Below are 19,953 nucleotides of genomic sequence, written 5' to 3' on the forward strand. Positions count from 1 at the left end.
CACCGTTCAACAGGAACTAAAAATGAGTTCATTAAACCTAACAAATGACCAAGTTTTAGGCAAAATTTATTTTTTTTGTCATCAAATTTTATCGATATTTTAACCAACAGCTCCAATAAGTAAGCAGAAGTCTATTAGAAAGTTGTTTGTTTATCTTTAAAACAGCATCTCTGTTGTAACTTTCCTGTCATCTTACAACAAAATCGACAACCAAGAGGTAGCCTAATCATTTCAAAGATATTTCGATTTGCTATTGAATGAGTTATATGTGAATGTGAAATTACATAAACTGTACTTTGAATAATGAAACCGTACATATAAAACTTGAGGTTCAAAGACTCCGGCATGGTTCCGGCGTAAGTTTCAGCAAATTCCCCCAGAGATGACATAGCCAACATTGGCATTCTAAACAATTAACCTAAACGAAGGCTATAGTATAAATGATGACAAGATCATAAAGCATTCGTAATTGACAACGTATATTTGCAGATATCTTGTCAAGTGGCGATAGTTGAGTTGTTAATAAAGACAATTCATGCTTTTCACGGCCCTTATCTGATCGACATTTGTAGAGATTCATTATAGGCTTTTGATACACGCGATCGGTATGAGCGCATTACGATTCAATAATCTCTGCTTTTAAGTCATCCAATTTGTTACTGGGGTCATTGCTTTGCATTCAATGGCGAACCTGCCGATGGTGAATGCATCGCCGCGGGAATCCACTCTTAATGCGATAATGATTACTACTCGTCTTGATCCATTGCCTTTGAGTTCGATTTTCATCTCACACGCGTGAATGGTTAATTCACTTTCCAACAGATTCAATGTGCAGGCTTGAAGAAGCCTATTCCACCAAGATAGTTTATCGCGTTGTGCTGAGCAAAACGTGAAGTCATTTCTTACGAAAGGTGTCATTATTTGCGGTCGAATAGTGACCGGCGTATAATGAAATACAGGGTCTTTGACGCACAGTTGACAAACATAGGTTTGAAAGTAAGGAAGTAAGATAAGAATTATATACAGTGACTAAAACGTTATTGTAAAGCGTAATTCTGCTGAAATTTTTCAAAAGATAAGCGGAAACATCTGTTACAAGATCAAAGACGCCTCGAAGGTGGAATAATTTTCATTGCGTCAGAAGTTTAATTGCAATTTTATCTCGTCGTTGGACGATATTCCTAAAAATGTATCACAAACAAATTTATACTTGTCCTTCAACGCACAGCTTTATTAACCAAAACGTCATTCTCCGTAATTAGTCAATTAGGTACGTGAGAGATATAATCATTAATTAGTTTCTAATTCTCTTGTTTTCGTTGTATAAGTCCTTGGCGGGTGACTTTCGTAAAAAACATGTGCATGCTGCTTTGGGAAAATGAGGCCAGTCTTTCCGTTGATTCCAGAAGGCTGGTTTACGCTTTTTATTTGAAAATCCAAGTATAACGATGTAAAACTATTTTTATCCGTGGTCTAATACCTGTGTAGTTGAGATAAAACTCTTTCTATTCTTCCATTACCAAGTCGAGACAATTACAACGAGCAATGACAATAACTTGAAATTCTGTTGTGACAGCAATTTCAGTATGTTTAACATGGCTTATATTAATCCTTCTAACCACCGGCACGGTCAACAGTAATGGATTAAATCTACCGTATTTACGCACTGTAGCCTTAACCACAAAATACATTGAGCAAATACGGCGAGTTTTCCCTGTTGAACGCGCTGCAGCGAACGCAATAATGAAGTCACTTTCTAAAATTCAAATTCGCATAAATACAAAAGAGGCACGGTAAAGTTTAAAATGCGCAAGAACAAACAGGCAAAGAACAGCTTTCGCCTACGATAAGGTGATGATACTGCGGCCGTCGGTCGCGTGGATACAAAATTAAGTTGACTCGCGCGGGCCTTTTCATCTAGACTTCTCGTCGACAAAAACAAAACCAAGTCGAGCCATCGTGGACGGGCTTGAGATTGTAAACAGCTCGTATAGAAGGCGGGGAGATTAAAAAAAAAGGTAAAAATGGAAAACAATATCAAAATGAATTGTCCCCTCTGTGTGATACCTGACGCGCCAGGGGTTGAGTGTGAAGCCCCGAAGATGTACAAATATATTTAATAGTTGGGCAAATAAACTATACGGCGGGAGTTTGGGGAAACAGTGTTTGTAAGTTATTTGGAATGTCAATTATACAATGTTATAGACACAGAAATGACGTGTATAGGAGTAGGCTGCTTGGGTGGTTATTGACTTTGGTTTGGTTCCTTTTCTCACAGAAAACCAACTTTTTTGGTGACGATTGATTTGAAATTTTTGCCCCAATTTAGCCTGATTGGATCGGGCTACTAAATATCGCGTCATTATTCACAGAATAACGTCACTATGCCTTTGAAGAAAGGTTTGGAATGTCGCCAGGTAAGTGACGCAATTATTTTCCATCAAACTAGGAGTGAAAGTATCATTGGGCGAACGTGCCCCAAACAAAGATTCTGTTAATACTTGGTCTGACTCATAATAAAATTGATCCTGCCAATCGTCCAGCACACCGACTTTATGGCGTTTATGTGCCACTGATCGCTTCTTGTGCAAACGTAACACGCTTCCTTGCGTTGGTTGTGTGATTTGCATTTTTGGACAACATCTCCAACTGAAAGTGCGCAGCGTTGTGTTTGCTGTTGTTATGCAGAATGCGATCGAATTTATAAAAGGAACCTTTGAGTTTTGCTTAAGAAAATTTTTTTCACAAACTGTCGTACCTGCAAACCACTGTAGACGCAGTTAGACGAAGTGAGGGAAAAACCATTTGTGTCATTGGTAATGAGAAAAAAACCGCGTCAGCGTTAAAACGACGCGGTTGGTCTTGTTGCAAAAACCAAGTTCACGCGACAATGTCTGGAAAGTTTCACCAAGAAAAATATAAACATTTAAAACGTAGTAGGCTAATATTAGGCACGCAGTTAATCACCAAAAACTTTTAGCGAAATCGACCGCAACGACAGTGATACGGCGGAAGAAGTTTTAACAATCGTGATTTCGATGAAAGGGTCATCAAAAAAGTTGTTAACCGGATCAACCTGATTCATTTATTCAAAAGGAGATTTTCTTCTACTGCATATTGATAGATCTTCCCAACTCCTTTGTTGGTTTCCGATAAGCTCTTTTTTGTTTAATATGAACTTCAAGGGTCTTCGGTTAGTCATGGACGCAAAACCACCCACCTTTTCCGACTAACGGGGACCATAAATACCCCCGGACTGAGCAAAGTAAGTTACAGCGGTTTGGTCCACTAGCAGCGAAGGTGGTTCGAATGAACTAAAGCATCGCCGTGAGAGAGTTTGCAGCGTCATTCTATATTTATTACGAGCCGAAATTATAGCCATTCGTCGTCGAGGTATTGTGAGCCGGTAGCCTATACTCTAGCAATTGCTAAGATGCCTGAATGAAAGTTCAGCGCGATGTTATAGCATTATTGATTTTACGTCACCGCCGTAATTTGCACTTCAACGTGTCTATATAATAATGTTGTTCAGCTGCCTGATATTCAGCCGGACTTTACGAGTTTACGGGAAAATTTGCACGCGATTTTAATTTTATGAATCTATTCGGATGTTAGTTCCTTGACGTTATTTTCGGCTAAAATCGTTGCAGAATGCCATTAAAAATCTGATAGTTTTCCATTCTGTGTTTGGAAATAACCAAATCGTGTTTTGTATAGTGCTGCAATTATTTCGGCCAGGGTTTAAGCCCTTTGTTTTTGCTCAGCTTGTAGTTTGCAATGCTTATGTTTGTTTATACAGTATAGCAACTTACTAATCGATGATGTATACGACTTGACAAAGCGGTCCCCTATAAACATCATCGTGTCGTTGCGTAATCAAACTCTTATAAAAGGTTGGGTTAGCAAGCTCAAAAGCCCCAGAAAAGATTTGCGTGTCTTGACCGGCAACGTCACGCTACTTTGCCATTTAGTTTGTTCAAAGCATTTTCTCTATACTAGCATAGAAATGCAATTTCTCACAGCGATTTTGAAATTGGCAGAAAATGGGATTTAACTGAGGATTGGTTTCAGAAATTTTTCATCAGTTCTTGCGACATTTGGAGTCCGGCGATGTTCACTTTGTTAAAAAATTGCAAACCTGATATGTCAGTAACTATTACGAGGGACAAAATTCTTTGTTTTGCCATAAGCTATGAAAACGTCTATTAGCAAAGTCAAACGTGGCCATCAGCTATAGTATGCGATGTGCTGCCAGCAGAATAAAGTGCTTGTAGGCGAATACTTATGATAGCAGAACCATGACATTTTCGTATATTTTGTAAATCTTAGAACGGAAAAGAGATTCCTATCTAAGCGCGGAGCTCAGATTTTCTTGCAGAGAATGTAACCACCTCGAATCCTCTTACCTGTTAACTGTAATACAGGTTTAAAGAAAAAAAAATAGAATTACGTGATTTGTTATTATAGTAACTTCTTCGAGATTGCTGTCTGCTGGGTTATGCAAAATTGATGAGTTTACAGCCCAACCATATTTACGCAATCTCTGTGAATATGTATAGGCCATATAATAATCTATATGCAAGGAATTATAGTATATAAAATTTTAGAGTTGTAAATGTCTTACAACAATAATCGTGTATGTGAGTAATTTATTTTTTCTTTTTATTAACCATTTCTAATTGACACTTTTCTAAATCAACAGAGAAAGTATAGTTCAGTTACATCAATAAATCTTCGATCGACTCTAATACAAGATTCCCTTTAAGATAAATATCAGACACAATTAGAAACATCGACTAAATCTCAAGGCCCGAGTCGGTAAACATTGGCAATTTTATCGCTATACGGTCAAGTTCTTAGGGACTGATTAAGCTTGAAGCGATCAGGACACCATTCAAGTCGCCGCCTTCTTCCCAACGACACCCGCTGTTCTTTGAAAACCACCAACAGCACGCGACACTCATTCATTTCTGACCATACGAGATTAAGAGAGGATCGATAGAACAATCTATTACCAAAAACTCGCAAAACTTTACTTGAACTACAGAAGAATTTCGTTAGTGAGGAACAAGATGCCTTCGTTGAGCAATATTGTTAACAGCAACCAAATTGCTGTACAAAGTCATTTTAATTCAGCTTTTTCGGCAACAAGCACATTGGGATCGCTACTTGTCGCGGCAATAGCCCGAGCGAGAGGCAAACGATCGACGGCAAACGAAACGCATTCAAAGCCGTCAGACGCCATAGAGGGTTCGATGTCGCGCATGCCTGTAAGAAGTTGGAGGAAACCTGGTTCAGATAGGAAGAGTGAGTCTCATGATGCTGGCAAAGAATCCTTACCCCAGCGGCTCTCGGAAGAGTCCATGCCGGTGGTTCACGACCGTCTTCCCGATCTATCACTGTGGAATAAAATTGACGAAGACCTTCGAGAAAAAGAAACGAAAATGAAAACCGAAGATAATGTGCAACAGAAACCAACAAAAGTTCACACCAAAACAACAAGAAAGGTTAGAAGAAGCCGGACTTCAACGCTAAAGGACGAAAAGGGCTCCTCGAAATCTTTATCGAGAAGAAAACGACAAATCGTTGGTTTAGCCGAACTGGGCAGCGTCATTTACTTTCAGCTGTATTGCTCCACGGGTTTTCACATTCAACTTCTGCAAAATGGTCGAGTCACAGGAACCCGTAGCAACAATGACAAATTCGGTAAGTTGCTTGCATATACTTTTCAAATTGTGATCAGGAGAATTATGTCATTAAGCAGCATAGCCTATTGATCAGTATGCTGTCTAGACGCACAGCGTGGTATATACTTACGCCTGCAAGAGTAATACTGGTAGCGGTGCCGAAAAGTGCAATATCGGTCACACTTCAGAACTTGTAAATACGGCAGAGGTCTGCATTAAACACGCCTTAATACCCCGGACAGGCTTCGCTCGTAAATTTGCTGCGTCTTACGATGAAACCCAGCAGCTTTCTCGCGTCACTTTATCGACATTTACGGGCCCGTTCGCGCCCTATTTGCGGCGAACAAATGCTCATAAACCTATTAGATAACTTTTTTGTTAAAGATATTTACCTCAACTTTTCGTGATCTGGCGGAGATAAAAATACCTTGAGCGTCGTAATCTACTGTGGGTCTGCGTTAGCAACCGATAAAGGGTTCAACGCGACAAGATGTTTCCGGATTGATGAAATTGTACGGCTTCTAAGTGAATTTTCCAAAGTTGAATTTAGCGTGTCTGATTGCTAGGTAGTTCGGAAGCGTGAGAAGACGCATTTTCAAGTCTAAAAATTGGTATTGAATGCCGTGGTATCGAATACGTTTTACTCACTTTGCACGTGTTAATCGAATCGGGGTCATAATTTCGAAAATATGCGTTAAATCGCCGCAAATAACGGTTTCGGGAGATGCTGAATTATTTGGAAAAGATTGAAGGTCTCGGGACGACGTTCTTAAGTAAATAATAGATTTAAAGCGCCGCAATCCATCACTAACAGTGGCGTTTCATACGTCACAAAAATATGACGCATTTGTCGACTTACAAAACGAAGCAAATTATCGCCGTTTAAAAAGTAAATAAGTCACTAAGCACGAACAAATTAGATGCAATCGCCCCAAGGCCGTGCTTTACAAAACGTGTCTCTTGGATACTGTTTCAAACCCCGTCGCTCGCCGACCGATATCGGTGATTAGTGGTTTTTAATGGGCGAATTCCTTGCAAACATTTCAAGGATTTTTTGTTACAGTTGCGTAAATTGACTTTCGCCTGCTCCGCAAAAGACTGTGAAAAACCTCAGGTGGCCTTGGACAACTTTTTCATTAGTTGTCCAAGCTCAGCACGACTTCACGTTGTCGCAAATCGCTGTAACAAAGTAATTAAAAAATCGTGTTAATTCCGCAGAGATTGTGCGTTGATTCCCAAGCTGTTCTGTTCAGTCTGGCTCACAAAAGCGCAGTGCAAGGCTTTGCAATCGCTACGGGATATTCGGTATTATCGCTACGAGTATTTAGTGCGTGAATTGTGCGATGGTAGGGCAGAAACTTTTCTTGTTATTGAATTGGTTGCCCATTGTTGTGGTGGAGCGTTTAGAATGTTGTGTACCCTGCCCAATAAAGCAACAAGTCTTGTCCAAACGCGACTGGAACTCGTGTAAAAATTTTCGGGACTCTTGTCAGCTTGTTGCCCTATTCGTGCCACCTGTTACGGTATAAAGCCCATTCTTTTATTTTCATTGTCTTGCTGGTCCTGTAAATAAGATTTGTGAATCTCTTGACGTCATAAAGATCTCACATCACGTAATCGAGCTTGTCATTAACATTCCAAATTTATTTCATTGCAGCAATCCTCGAATTTATTTCAATCGGGATCGGTCTGATCAGAATAAGAGGGGTTGAAAGCGGACTTTTTCTCAATATGAACAACAAGGGACGACTGTACGGCACGGTAAGTTGAACTCTTACGCATATCGTTTGATGACAATGGCCAGAATACACACGGGGTAGTGTTACACGTGACTCGGAGTACGTAGTAAAAGAAATACCTGGCATTCCAATGCTTGATGTGTCAGCGAACTTCTAATAGTGGTGTCGGCGTACCTTGAGCAAGTTAATTACCCTAACGCTTTTCCCAATTGACCGTTATGTGCTTTCAATTACCTCCACAAAGGTCTTTCGTCCTATGAAATGAATTCCGCGCGCAAAATCGCGATAAGGGTTTTATCAATGGGCGAATTACTCACCCATTCGCTTGTATCAGGTGTCAGAGCAATGTAACGACGCCGCCACGCGCGGTTATTGTAGGGTTTCCCTTTCAATTCTATCAGAATTTTAGCGTCAGAAGCGTCCATCTTCTGTTGCACTTTTACCCAAATGAAGACTCGCTTTCGGGTCGTCCCACGTTCCAGATATGTCACGCTCATCTACAGCGAGCGGCGCTTTGTTATTTTTGTGTTGTAGGGCGCGGCACGCAATGCACAAGTCGCATGCGAACTGCTTGAAAGCGACTGAGATGAAAGACTGGCGGGACCATATGAAGTGTATCAAAGTTGTTTTCGTGCTGCGAAATTCGATAACCGTCGTCGTTATCTGTCAGTTAACACCATGTCTTTTTGGTTTTGCGTTCCCACGACTTCCACCGCTACGTGCCGGCAGAAGGCGTTTGCAACCGCTTGAAAGGGCGAGAATAAAACTATTTCACGGGTCGCAACCCACAGGCAAGCCCCGAGTCACACGAATCAATATATTTGCCCAAGGCGTCGTGCATGTAACAGAAAATACTTCGTAAAGTGTTTCTGGGGCGGAATGTATTTGTAATGAGGTTATCTCTGCGGAAAATCTACATTAGGACGCTGGCTTGTTTAATAAGAGTTTTTCTTTCAATTGCAGAGGAACGTTACTGCGGAGGGAATCTTTGAAGAAAACCTTGAAGAGAATAAATACAACACGTACTCCGCCATCAGGTCAAGGCATCACAATAAACGATCCTGCTACCTCACCATCGGCAAGAACGGAAGGCCAAGACCGGGATGCAGAACAAGCGAGAAACACAAATTCAGTCACTTCCTCCGCCGGGAGGTAGACCAGGACATAAACCCGTACCCCTTTCAGGGTGCGCATTACTAGGGGCCTACAGCCGGAAGACAAGCAACTCGTATTAGTCCGACGCAAGGCTCAAAAGAGCCAGAAAATGGTGGCTTTGGAGGAGTAGGAGGTTGTGGATCAATCTCGCTGGTGAAGAGAAGAGACTATCGACGATCATTGGCGAATTACCTGCGTTTGATCGTAATTTCGCAATGTAATCTACAGCATACGTTTCAGTGTTATCGGTGATCGATAATCGATATTTTCTTTCGGGAGACGAGACGGTTTTTGTAACCGAGCGCAAAATTTTTACAAGTCGACTTGACCCAGGCTGATATCTAGGCTTATATGGGTCATTGCAGAGCAGGCCCATATCTTCAATGTTACCATTCCTTTTATTTACATCAAAAATGTTTTAAAATCGATCTCTGACTTGATTTCGTGTTATGGTTTTCACGCCAAAAGAATATTGTATTCTAAAGCTTCGTTTGCCTGTTATAATAATATGTCATTACGGTACATGTCAAACTGCACTCACCCCAAAAAATATCGAATTGGGGCAAAACCATGATTCCAAATTTGGTGGAACCAGTCACGATTGCTTTTTATCCTTTGTCGTTTATCTCTAGTCGCTTATACATAGGAATCAGCATAGCCTCGGTTGTTGGGTTTGGCTACGCGTAGAACTGTCTTGCTTTAACCGCTCTTTATTTATTGCTTTATTTATCTCCAAGCTTATATAAAGCCAAACCCTTATGCTTTCGCTTGTTCAACATCGTGTTATCTTTTTCTTACTAGTTTCGCGCTGCTTCAATTTTTCTCCAGATTTTGAGTGATTTCTTATTTTACTTTGTCCTGTTCGAAAATTCTATTACTTGCCACGCGGTCTCGTTTTATGCAGTGAAAAAATAAAAGCAATAGGTTTGTCAAAACAAAAAACGTCATGTATTCTGTTTGAAATAGCTCCTTCTTAGTCGTTGACACCAACAACGCCAGGGTTGCCATTTGGCTTCCTTGGAGGCCAAATTTCAGAAATTTGGCTCGTTTATTACTGCATGACTTTCAAATTGGAACTGCTGGAAGCCAACTAGATTTGACTTTATTTTGGCTTCTCTGAAGTACCTTATCATTCATAATATAACACTGGGTATAGTTAAAAGTAGGCGTCTCTCTTGACAAAAAAGAGTGTTACATTACTTTTTTGCAACGAAATATGTTAAATTGCTTAATTTCAACTAGTAATTACTCTGCAGTGGCCATTTATAAAAATATTTCTTCTCGCCAGCTGGCGCATTGAAGCTTTTTACTATTGCTTTAGTTCGATCACCTTTTATTACAATACCTTTGATATTTTGCAGTTTAAGTCGTAAATAAATTTGACAGCTTCGGAATAAGAGGGGTTTCCTTTCAGCACTACCATCTATTGGACAGCATTGACATCTTACTCCATCAATCACTGTCGACGTACCAGAAAAAATTTCATCTTGCAAGGAGCAGTATTGTCATCACATCTTTCAAAGATTATTCATTGGTGTGAATTTTTGGGTCGCGGCAAAAAAAGATTACGAACCACTGCCATAGGCAGTTATATTCCACCTGGCGTAATATTTCAACTGTGTCGAATGAAGCTGGAAATTCAAGAAGGTGTGCAACCTGGAAGTATGTGTTTTTGCGATCTTACTGAGGGTAACTGTTTGTAACGGTTTAAGTGAAGCAGCATCTGATTTTTCTCCAGAAGAGCTCTCCGGTGGACTAGATCCTACTATAGGTAAGAGTTCGAGTGAATAAAGCCGCATCTGATTTTTGTCCACCAGAGATCACATACAGACCAAATCCAACCATCGGTAACAGTTCAAGCATTCTGACTGCAGACAGTGGGCCCACTTCAGGGTCAAATGTCTTTGTAACTGTAGAAGAAGTGAGCCCTCTTCCAAAAAGTATAGTTGCAGTTGGCAAGATTGAAGATCTTCCAAGTCTACGGAATTGACTTCTTCTCCACACAAGCGTGCAGTTACACTTGCAGCAAAGTCAAAGCTAGCTACTACTAACAAAACTATTATACAAAATCTCACAAAAACTCTGCTAAAAAGCAGTGCTTTAAAAGCACACCAAAGGCTTTAAAAAATACTTTTGCTTGGTGTGTGGGGAAAGTCATGATGAAAACTGGGATGAAGTGCAGACGATGTAAAGGATGAAGACAAATAACACAAATAAAAAACACTACTATTTTGACAATTGTGATTGGTCTTGTGGTTGTTATTTTTGATTTCAACTTCGTTTGAGACTTGTTCATTTTGTTGTTATTAATAACAATTCATTTGGCGTTTTTTCTTTCCCCATTTCAATAAAACTGTGTAATTTAATTCATTTCTGTCGGGGACCTTGAATATAAGACAACTGTCTATCTGCATTGCATTGTTAAATTTAGCAAATCATTACGTGCTAAGGTGTTCAAATTACACGCTGTTGTGGTCCAATTTCCACAAGGGCTGTGTGAATTGGACCACCTCTTAACAAAATTTCAACTGGCCTTACCAACTCATGTGCAAGCTATTCCAGCACCCTTGTAAAAAGTTAAACTAATTTAATGGTGGACTGATGCGATTGTCAGACACAAGAAAACAACTTTTGTCATAGAAAAACCAAAATCATTTTAAACTTGTAGCTTTTTCCAGGAGCATCGCAGTGTGCATCTATATCAGATTTTTATCACTTAAAATACAAGATTTGAATATGAAAAGATCACCAAGTATAAGTTATGGTAAAAATTTAACATAAAACTGTAAATCGTCAACCTCATAGCAATAAACTGCCATTCCAGCAAAAAATGGGAACCCGGTGAGATCCATTTCTTTGGGATGAACACTGAAAGATTGGCCATGATGTTAAGTTAAATATAAAATATATGTAGCATGGTTTACTTCATTTAATACTTTATTTTACGCATCTTTCCCAGGTTACAAAAATAACAGAATACAAAATAAATTACGATTAAGGTAATTCACAATTGAACTTACCTAACAAAATTTCAACTGGCCTTACCAACTCATGTGCAAGCTAGTTTCGTTTTTTTGAGTTTGTGGTAAAGAGGCATTGGTATACCTCAACCAAAACGCCAGACCCCGTTTCTAATAAAGCATTACTTAAATAAATATATTAATTTTCGGTTAAGAAGTCCAATATACATGACTTCCCTTAAAATAAAATTATACTAAAAATGTAATCACCAAAACTTAGTAGGCGTATAGCCTACCTACCATCCTTGTTGTAGTTAAACTTACCTATAAGTTATAAGTTTGTACAGTACTGGGTAAAAAGAAAAGATATGGTCTTCACAGTCAATTCCCACTAAGATAAAATATCGCTGTAATCAACCTGTTAAATTTTATTTCTACATAGGCTGTTGAGAAAAGGACCGGAAAATTGTTTTACATTGCACTGCGTAAAAGACTCAATTGAACACCAGAAGAAAGTACCAAAGCAATCACCACGTTACAGCGCAAAAAGGAAAATTAAAGCACGACTTTTTGCCTCCTAAGCAACTTCACAGGTAGGGTGACGCACTGCATTTGGATCTAAAGCGTGAACGACTTCGTAAAATCCAAAAAAGATAGGTCCCGGTCACAACGACGTTTTAAAATTCTTCAGTACCGGAAGCTTGTTCCCTATTAGAATAGTTCTTCAGCCCCGTCTGTATGCGCGGCGTTCGTGTATTATCTTTAAGAATATCACCATAATCGCGAAAACGATCCTTAACCCAATCCTAACGCCGGAATAATCCACACACCAAGATATCTAACTAAATTTTTCGGCAACTTTTTCAATTTAAAAACTTAAAACATTTAAAAATTTTGCCCAAACTTTTTAAATTGTCATTATAAAATAATGGCATTGCTTTAATTTTCACCTGCTGTTACTCGCGTATAATGGGACTATTCCAGAGTAGGTATGTTTGAGCGTTCCCGGTAAGATGGCATTGCAAGACGGATTTTGATGGCCACAAGTTGTTTGATCATAAGGAGAAGTAAACCCCACTAGACCTTCAAACGATGTGCAAATATTAAGATTTCAAGACAAGGAAAAGTTATGGAACGCGTCGAAAAATGTAAGTAAAAACATACAGGTTAAAACCGCATGGGATTCATACAGTCACATAGGAGATGCAATAATATCAATACAACCAGGAACATCTTCACGCAATGCGCCCATTTCTACTCGGTCTTGCCATCATCTAAATCATCGTCATGGCTAAACATCATCAGTTTTAGTTACAGTTATTCACCAAAAGGGCGTAAAAGAGCTGATACTGGGCAAGTTATCAAGATGAAACGAGTTGTTAACATGTCTATAGACCAGAAAACGAAATCAAAATCATTCCACACAGCCGTGTGGGTCAATAGGAAGGCACATAAGTTGCGAAAGTAAAATGTGAGGCACTTGATGTATATACACTGATAACCTCAGGAAAAAATACAATATGTACTGTATATGAAACTTGCTTCACGATTACAAGTATAGAAGAATATAAAAAAGGTGACAAGCTTAGTACATACAACTCATGGAAGCAAAGAAATGTCACCAATAACTTGCTGTAGTGAAACCACACGCACATAAGGGACGTCTAATAATAAATAGCGCAATATTTATGTGTGGGTTTACTCGGTATCGACATCTTAATATCGGTAAACTAGCTGCAAACCAAGTAAATAACTTCATAAGTGGTGTTCATTTTTGTATGGAGGTAAAATTATCAAAACATACAAAACATAGACAATTGCTGTACCGGGTATAATGTCTCTGATAGTTGGCGGTCTTGTCGCTTTTTAAATATCCGGTCAAACAAAGTATTGAAAATAACTAAAGCTAAACAGGTTGCAATGATGCATTTTCAGTTTCAAGGCTAAATATAGGTAGTACAGATATCTTAAATTTTTCTAAAAAAATAGCAACATATGCATTCAAGTACCGTCCGTAATACCGTCCATTCACCTACCGTAAACGTACAAGTGAGTCCAATCAACCCTTAGCTTACTGGAGGTTAAAGTACATTAAATAAACTCATTTCGGGCCTGCCATTGCCAGCCCAACTGTCACGTGTCCAGCTCAACAATAACAGAGACTTAAATTGTTACGCTATATGCTGTTATAGAAAATTGAACCAGATTTTACAGCATTTAACTTAGTACAGGTAAATAAAATATAACAGCGTGACCAGGTTTCAGGTCAGACAGATGTTGAAGAAGTTATATTGCTGACAATTTCCTGTGCTTCCGGTATAATCCCGAGTCTTTTCAAAGAGTCTATTGTACCAATTATTGTTCTGTAATAAAAATTGCTTTAAAAAAAAACTCAAAAACAAACCTGTTCAATCTCTAACATAAAGCATTATATTATTACATCACATTTCAAAGTTTTATGGTAGAACTATAAAAATCAAATTTTGTTAAATAAATACTGATACATGTAATCTCAGGCAGTGCGAGACAAAGTTTACAAAAGGTTTATGAAATTATCGATCGTCTACAGTACTTACGCGCCCATTCCAACAAATATGAGGGTGTAGTCCAAAAAGCGCTTACTTTTAGTCATGTCACTATAAAAAAACAATGTATTGTAGACCAACCATAATAATAAGTTAAGTATATGTTCAATACAGTCAAGCAAAAGTCAAAGTGTACTAAGCATGCATTACATCTTTATCAATATAAATGATACATGGAAAAAACTTACCTTTTAAAAATTTTCATATGAAATAAAGCAGGCATGATAAAAGCAAGCAAACTGCAAAATGTGGCACCTACAAGCGACATTAGAGTTGAAAACGAGGGAATGATTAGGACGATGAGACCGGTGACCATCACCATTCCGGCTCGAAGCAAGTTCTAAAAAAATGTTAAGTTGAGCATGACTAGGAGTAATATGTTGTAACGAAAATATATAATCTAGCATCCTAGCGGCAAGTTTGTTTTGTGAATTAAAGTTGAGAACAGAAGCTGCCCATAGTCTTACCCCAGCCATAAATGATGAAAAGGTAGAGCCACAACGTTTCTCTATGATTTGAATGACTGGAAACATCATAACGGGATAAGTAAAAAATAAAGAAAAACATAAACACATCTTGACAAGCAGCGGAAAAACTCCTGCAAACAAAATTATATGAAGCATTACAAAGGTAGAAAATAGTTCAATAGACAATTGAAACAAGTGCAGTAGCAGGACAGAAACGTCGCCCAAATGATATTTTTACAAACAGGCAAAATTGATTAATTTGTAACAAGATTTTACCTTTTGGCAAATTCAAAGTGATTATTTGATTTGTATCTGATCCAAAAGACTGAAAAAAAATTACATATTCAGTTTTGACTGATTTCAATGGGAAATTAACTACACATTTCTTTCCACAAACATATAAAACCAAAAATTTTTTTTTTAGCTTCAGAAGGAACCAAATTGAACTATGATCAGGTCACAAAATAAGCACCTATGTTTGCAGTTACAGGGAGTTACCGAGTTAGCACAACCAACAAAGAAATTTACTCCACCCATATTTACACTTCATATAAATAAACAAAACCACCCACTACTGAAATAATAGATATGCCACGTTGACGTTGGCCATATTTTGTTCCATACTAACCAAGTAGCCACATATGCCAAAGACAATATACAGAGTTGTAATAAGCAGCATCGCTCCCTTAAAAATCCTGTGCAATATATCAAAATTATTAGCTCAATTACAATAAAATTAAACAATTAACTTAGGCAAATATTTTTTACCTATTACAGTTACTTGCGAGTAGCTAGCTAACAAAATATTTGCATTCGTAAATCGTAATAGTCTTTATGTTGGAAATTTGAAAATAATCTTTTTTAATAAAATGTTTAAATGCAGTTATTTAAATAACAAACTGAAGTTGTTTTATCTAATACTTACGGTCTAAACTTTGAACGAACTTCAACAGCCATTGATGATTCAAGTGACAATATCATTCCAGCACCCTTGTAAAAAGTTAAACTAATTTAATGGTGGACCGATGCGATTGTCAGACACAAGAAAACAACTTTTGTCATAGAAAAACCAAAATCATTTTAAACATGTAGCTTTTTCCAGGAGTATCGCAGTGTACATCTATATCAGATTTTTATCACTTAAAATACAAGATTTGAATATGAAAAAATCACCAAGTATAAGTTATGGTAAAAATTTAACATAAAACTGTAAATCGTCAACCTCATAGCAATAAACTGCCATTCCAGCAAAAAATGGGAACCCGGTGAGATCCATTTCTTTGGGATGAACACTGAAAGATTGGACATGATGTTAAGTTAAATATAAAATATATGCAGCATGGTTTACTTCATTTAATACTTTATTTTACGCATCTTTCCCAGGTTACAAAAATAACAGAATACAAAATAAATTACGACTAAGGTAATTCACAATTGAACTTACCTAACTGTATGTTTTTCTTCAAAATCAAACCAAAATACAATGGAATATGCAAAAATGTTGGCAAAATCAGCAAACAAACTAAACAAAAAAATCAATTTAATAATAAGAAATATAGACAAACGCAATCATATATGCTATTAATGCATATGGATATATACACACTTAAATAACATACACAGTTCATATACCTCCGGAACAATATACTTAGATATAATTAGTACGATACTAGGGATGCACAATACAGAATACCTGGCTATTCTAGAATATTCTAGAATACTTAATTTCGAATCCAGAATTTCGAATCTATTCTGAAATTACGCGGCAATTTTTTCTAGGCAATTTTTTCCAAATAATAACGAACAAAAAGCAAAAATATTTGTACATTATTTTGAATTGTATTAGTATCACATGACAAACAGTATAACATATGCTAAATCAAGCATCATACGATTCATATTAAAGCATAGAGCCGTGTAGTTCTTGTCACCTGCACTACCAACAGTCTTAATACCATACTTTTCGGAGGTAACACATTTACACATCGAATCATCAAATTAATCAAGAAGCTGCTTGTTGCAATGTAGGATATTCAGTGCTTCTAAGTGACTTTCGGTAATTCTTTTTTTTAAGTTCCAATACTCCAACACGTCTGTTTTATTGGAGTTATCTTTTAGGTAGGCTGAAACCTTATTAGTTATGATAGTGTCAATGTCAGCTCCCTCATCATCTGCATCTTCTTGGTTGCTTTGTTGCACCTCCATTCCTAAATTAAACTAATTTTCCATCATGGAAACAGAACTGGTGGTGCTGTCGCCAACAGGAATGGGATTACGGGGTGGTGCTATCACTGCTATGGTTGTGTCAGAAATCATTTCTGATTTTAAATGCAGGTGAACCCTTGTAGCATGATGCGGTTTAAAATACTTTTCTTTGTATGCTGGGTGAAGCCATGTTGCCATATCAAATAAAGATGGAAATGGAACATCATCAGATGCAACAGCAAAGTCAAATCTGCATTCTATAGCAGATTTAATCTTTTGTCTAAATGCAGAAATATGCACACTAGCACTGCTTGTAGAGAAGGAGCTTGAGTAGTTACTCAACAGCCCTTTAATTAATGGTATAATGGCTGCAGACCTGCAGTTGTCACATGTTTATCTCCTTCAATAAAGTCACTGGCCACCTTTAGAGGTAACAGTTCTTCCACGAGCCCTTGGACTGTTGTAATTCCTACTGGTGTTGTTCCTACTTCCTACTGTTGTTATTTGCGCTTGAAGAGAGACTGCCTTCAATTCCGCTGATATTTAAGAACACATGCTTTTTCTTCAAGTGCTTCAACAGACTGCCAGTACTGTTGCAATATGATAAAATTGCCTTGCAATGGCGACAAACCACGCTATTCTTTTCATCTGGCTTACAAAAATGTTCCCACACGCTGGAACTTTTTTTTCGCCCACGACCAGTCGACATGACGCAGTGATAATAATTAATAGATTACCTTATTCCTCTACACTTACATACAGTCTACTGCTTACTTGTTTACGAATCTCAAGCGCATGGTTGGTGAGTGAATCAATGCGCGCGCGACTGCACTGCACAGCACACGTAATGAATCATTCGCCCGCACACACATGCAGCGCGTGCAAACTTAAGCTTTTTCTTGGCGTTTTTCGTTACGGATGATTAAACTAAAATCTAGGCAGGACAAATTATTTACTCGTACGGGAACGCACTGCGTGTCTGCACTCTGCAGTTCTGATAACTGCGTGAACCCTATGAAGGAAGAAAAAAGGCGGCGCGCAAGACGGAAAATATCAACTTGACATTTGCTTAACATCGCACATTGTTCATTTAACAGATTTAATTTCGAATCCGCAAATAAGATTCGAATACATTGAGATTCGAATCTCTAAGATTCGATATTCTGTATTGTGCATCCCTATACGATACTTCTATAAATCATTCTGATGCATAAAAATACTTAAATGAAAAAAACACTCAATGAACACACAAATAGCGGAGCCTGATACCTAAAGACAGCTAATTTGTGAAGGTGACGCAGAAAGCAGAGGAAACAAAGTGGAAGGAGGAGAGATGCCAGAATCAACTTTTGGACATTTAAACCTCCCATTTGATTGGACGAAGAGATATACTGGGCCATGTTTTCAATGATAAATATGAGATATGCACAACAGAAACCTAAATAAAATATATAATTCAGTGCAGAGTCAACAATAAAATAAATTGGTTAATTAGTCAGACTTAGTTGACTGTAAATCTGTGATATTCTTACGAAGGAATTTTTTAAGTCTGGCTTTGCTGATCATTAAGAAAGACTTTTATTTAACTTTTTAGGACTATCTGCTAATTTTCTGTTTTAGTTGCAAAAGTACAAAATTTAAAAGAGCATTTCGGTCACTCAAAACACCTTAAAAACGTTGCTCTTACCAGCAGTTAGTTATAAATTTATCTAAACACCAAGTAATCAATTTATTTGTTCTTACCTGTTTGTGAAACAATAATAGCGACATCAACAAGCGCTGAACCAGACTGACCATATGCATAATAACCCACGTCACCATAACCAATGTCACGGTTGTTTTTGTCTTTTGATTTCTGCTAAAATAACAAAGAATAATAGTTGTAATGTGACACGTATCAATAAAATTGATGGCTCAAAAATGAATGATGGTATATATATGTATCAACCAATACTTTTCAGGTCAGGATTATGTTAACGTTGCCTGAACTTCATTTCAAACTGTGAACTTCAATTTCTAAAGTTATTAAAATACAAACTGGAAGTCAACAAGCCAGAATATAAACACAAGATACCAATAAAAATCTTGAACGACAAACTAGTTTGACAATAAAAGGGTTTGTTATGCATTTCTTTGCTTGACAACTACATTTACCATTACTTCTGGGTATACAGCATTTGCTACAAGTTACAGGGTTTAAACTGTTCGTTGAACAACTAGGTATTAAAGGCAACCAGGCAGTTATATATTTCTACACCTCAGGCCTCAGGGGGAATAAGAAGCAAGATTTAATTTAAACAGTTTCCAGACATTTTCTAGAATAACTCTAGAAATTTTAATTCAAATTATAAAACCAATGCCATGCAATAAAAAGTGCGTATATTCGTAAATACAAAACAGCCTATAACATAAAAGAATTTATATACTTGTCCATGGTAGAGTTACTACCGGTACCTCATTAGAATTAAATTTTGCTTCTTCCAAGTCAGCACTGCTTCCAGGGCTGCCATTTGCTATGAGGGAGGTGGTTTGTGAAATATCATCGGACCAAGCTTCCCTCGACTGTAATGTGCGTGACAATTTGTGAGATTGCATAAAATCCTTGCAATCGATGAGCAGCATCATTGCACAAACACTGAAAGATGAAAAACATGAATGAACCAGAAACCGGTCCAACTTATTTTACAAAATGTCAATCATTTTAGTATAAATTTTACAAATAATTGGTACCAGCAATTCAGTCCATCAATGCAACAAACCTTAAATATCCCACTAAACTCATTATCAAGATACCTTCCAGGATACCTGCCTAAAATATTAACAAATCTTCTTTTAATAGAGTATAACAAATCACGATGCTACTACAAATATTACACAATTCGGTTCAGTAACCAAAATTGTCATCAATACATACTTGCCTCTTTAAAGGCATATGGAAGACCTAAGACTCCGGCTCCAATAAATGAAATAAAAATATTTCCAAAAACTTTAAACGTGCTTTTTGTCCCATCACTTGAACCGTGCATAGTTTAATATAAATAAATTTTTAATGCTTTTATGGAATAAAAGCAGATTAACAATCAAATAAACAACTTGTATTTTAATAATATATTATAATACTTATATTCAATAACTATATATATCTAAAAAATATA

The 19,953-nt window shown here is 37.5% G+C and overlaps 2 protein-coding genes across 3 annotated transcripts; one reads left to right on the forward strand and one right to left on the reverse strand.

The window, feature by feature from the left end:
- Nucleotides 1-4,716: 4,716 nt before the first annotated feature.
- LOC143456445 (uncharacterized) lies at nt 4,717-9,516 on the forward strand. The gene is made up of 3 exons (XM_076955169.1): nt 4,717-5,706; nt 7,345-7,448; nt 8,390-9,516. Exons 1-3 carry the CDS (start codon nt 5,073-5,075, stop codon nt 8,624-8,626), a joined length of 975 nt encoding a protein of 324 aa, XP_076811284.1. The 5' UTR covers nt 4,717-5,072; the 3' UTR covers nt 8,627-9,516.
- A 2,438-nt stretch (nt 9,517-11,954) lies between these two features.
- On the reverse strand, nt 11,955-19,953 carry LOC143456334 (uncharacterized). 2 transcript variants are annotated; one of them, XM_076955162.1, is made up of 14 exons: nt 19,713-19,953; nt 19,558-19,603; nt 19,253-19,433; nt 18,542-18,653; nt 18,068-18,236; nt 16,038-16,115; nt 15,816-15,885; nt 15,519-15,583; nt 15,222-15,288; nt 14,870-14,918; nt 14,594-14,724; nt 14,315-14,466; nt 14,118-14,177; nt 11,955-13,904 (listed from the first exon to the last, which is right to left on the reverse strand). In XM_076955162.1, the coding sequence occupies exons 1-14, from the start codon at nt 19,822-19,824 to the stop codon at nt 13,808-13,810; spliced, it is 1,389 nt and encodes a 462-aa protein (XP_076811277.1). In that variant the 5' UTR covers nt 19,825-19,953; the 3' UTR covers nt 11,955-13,807. The 2 variants fall into 2 exon arrangements, with proteins under 2 accessions (XP_076811277.1, XP_076811276.1); XM_076955161.1 differs by having other exon boundaries at nt 18,542-18,656.

This window comes from Clavelina lepadiformis, chromosome 1 (genome assembly GCF_947623445.1).
Source record: "Clavelina lepadiformis chromosome 1, kaClaLepa1.1, whole genome shotgun sequence".
Lineage (NCBI taxonomy): Eukaryota > Metazoa > Chordata > Ascidiacea > Aplousobranchia > Clavelinidae > Clavelina > Clavelina lepadiformis.

Excerpts from the sequence above, each read along its gene's own strand:
- LOC143456445 (XM_076955169.1), top strand. The coding sequence starts at position 5,073 with ATGCCTTCGTTGAGCAATATTGTTAACAGCAACCAAATTGCTGTACAA. Across the intron at positions 5,707-7,344 it reads TAGCAACAATGACAAATTCG|CAATCCTCGAATTTATTTCA; the intron begins GTAAGTTGCTTG and ends ATTTCATTGCAG. Across the intron at positions 7,449-8,389 it reads AGGGACGACTGTACGGCACG|AGGAACGTTACTGCGGAGGG; the intron begins GTAAGTTGAACT and ends TTTCAATTGCAG.
- LOC143456334 (XM_076955161.1), bottom strand. The coding sequence starts at position 19,824 with ATGCACGGTTCAAGTGATGGGACAAAAAGCACGTTTAAAGTTTTTGGA. Across the intron at positions 19,434-19,557 it reads AGTTTAGTGGGATATTTAAG|TGTTTGTGCAATGATGCTGC; the intron begins GTTTGTTGCATT and ends TTCATCTTTCAG. Across the intron at positions 14,725-14,869 it reads CACTTTGAATTTGCCAAAAG|GAGTTTTTCCGCTGCTTGTC; the intron begins GTAAAATCTTGT and ends TTTTGTTTGCAG.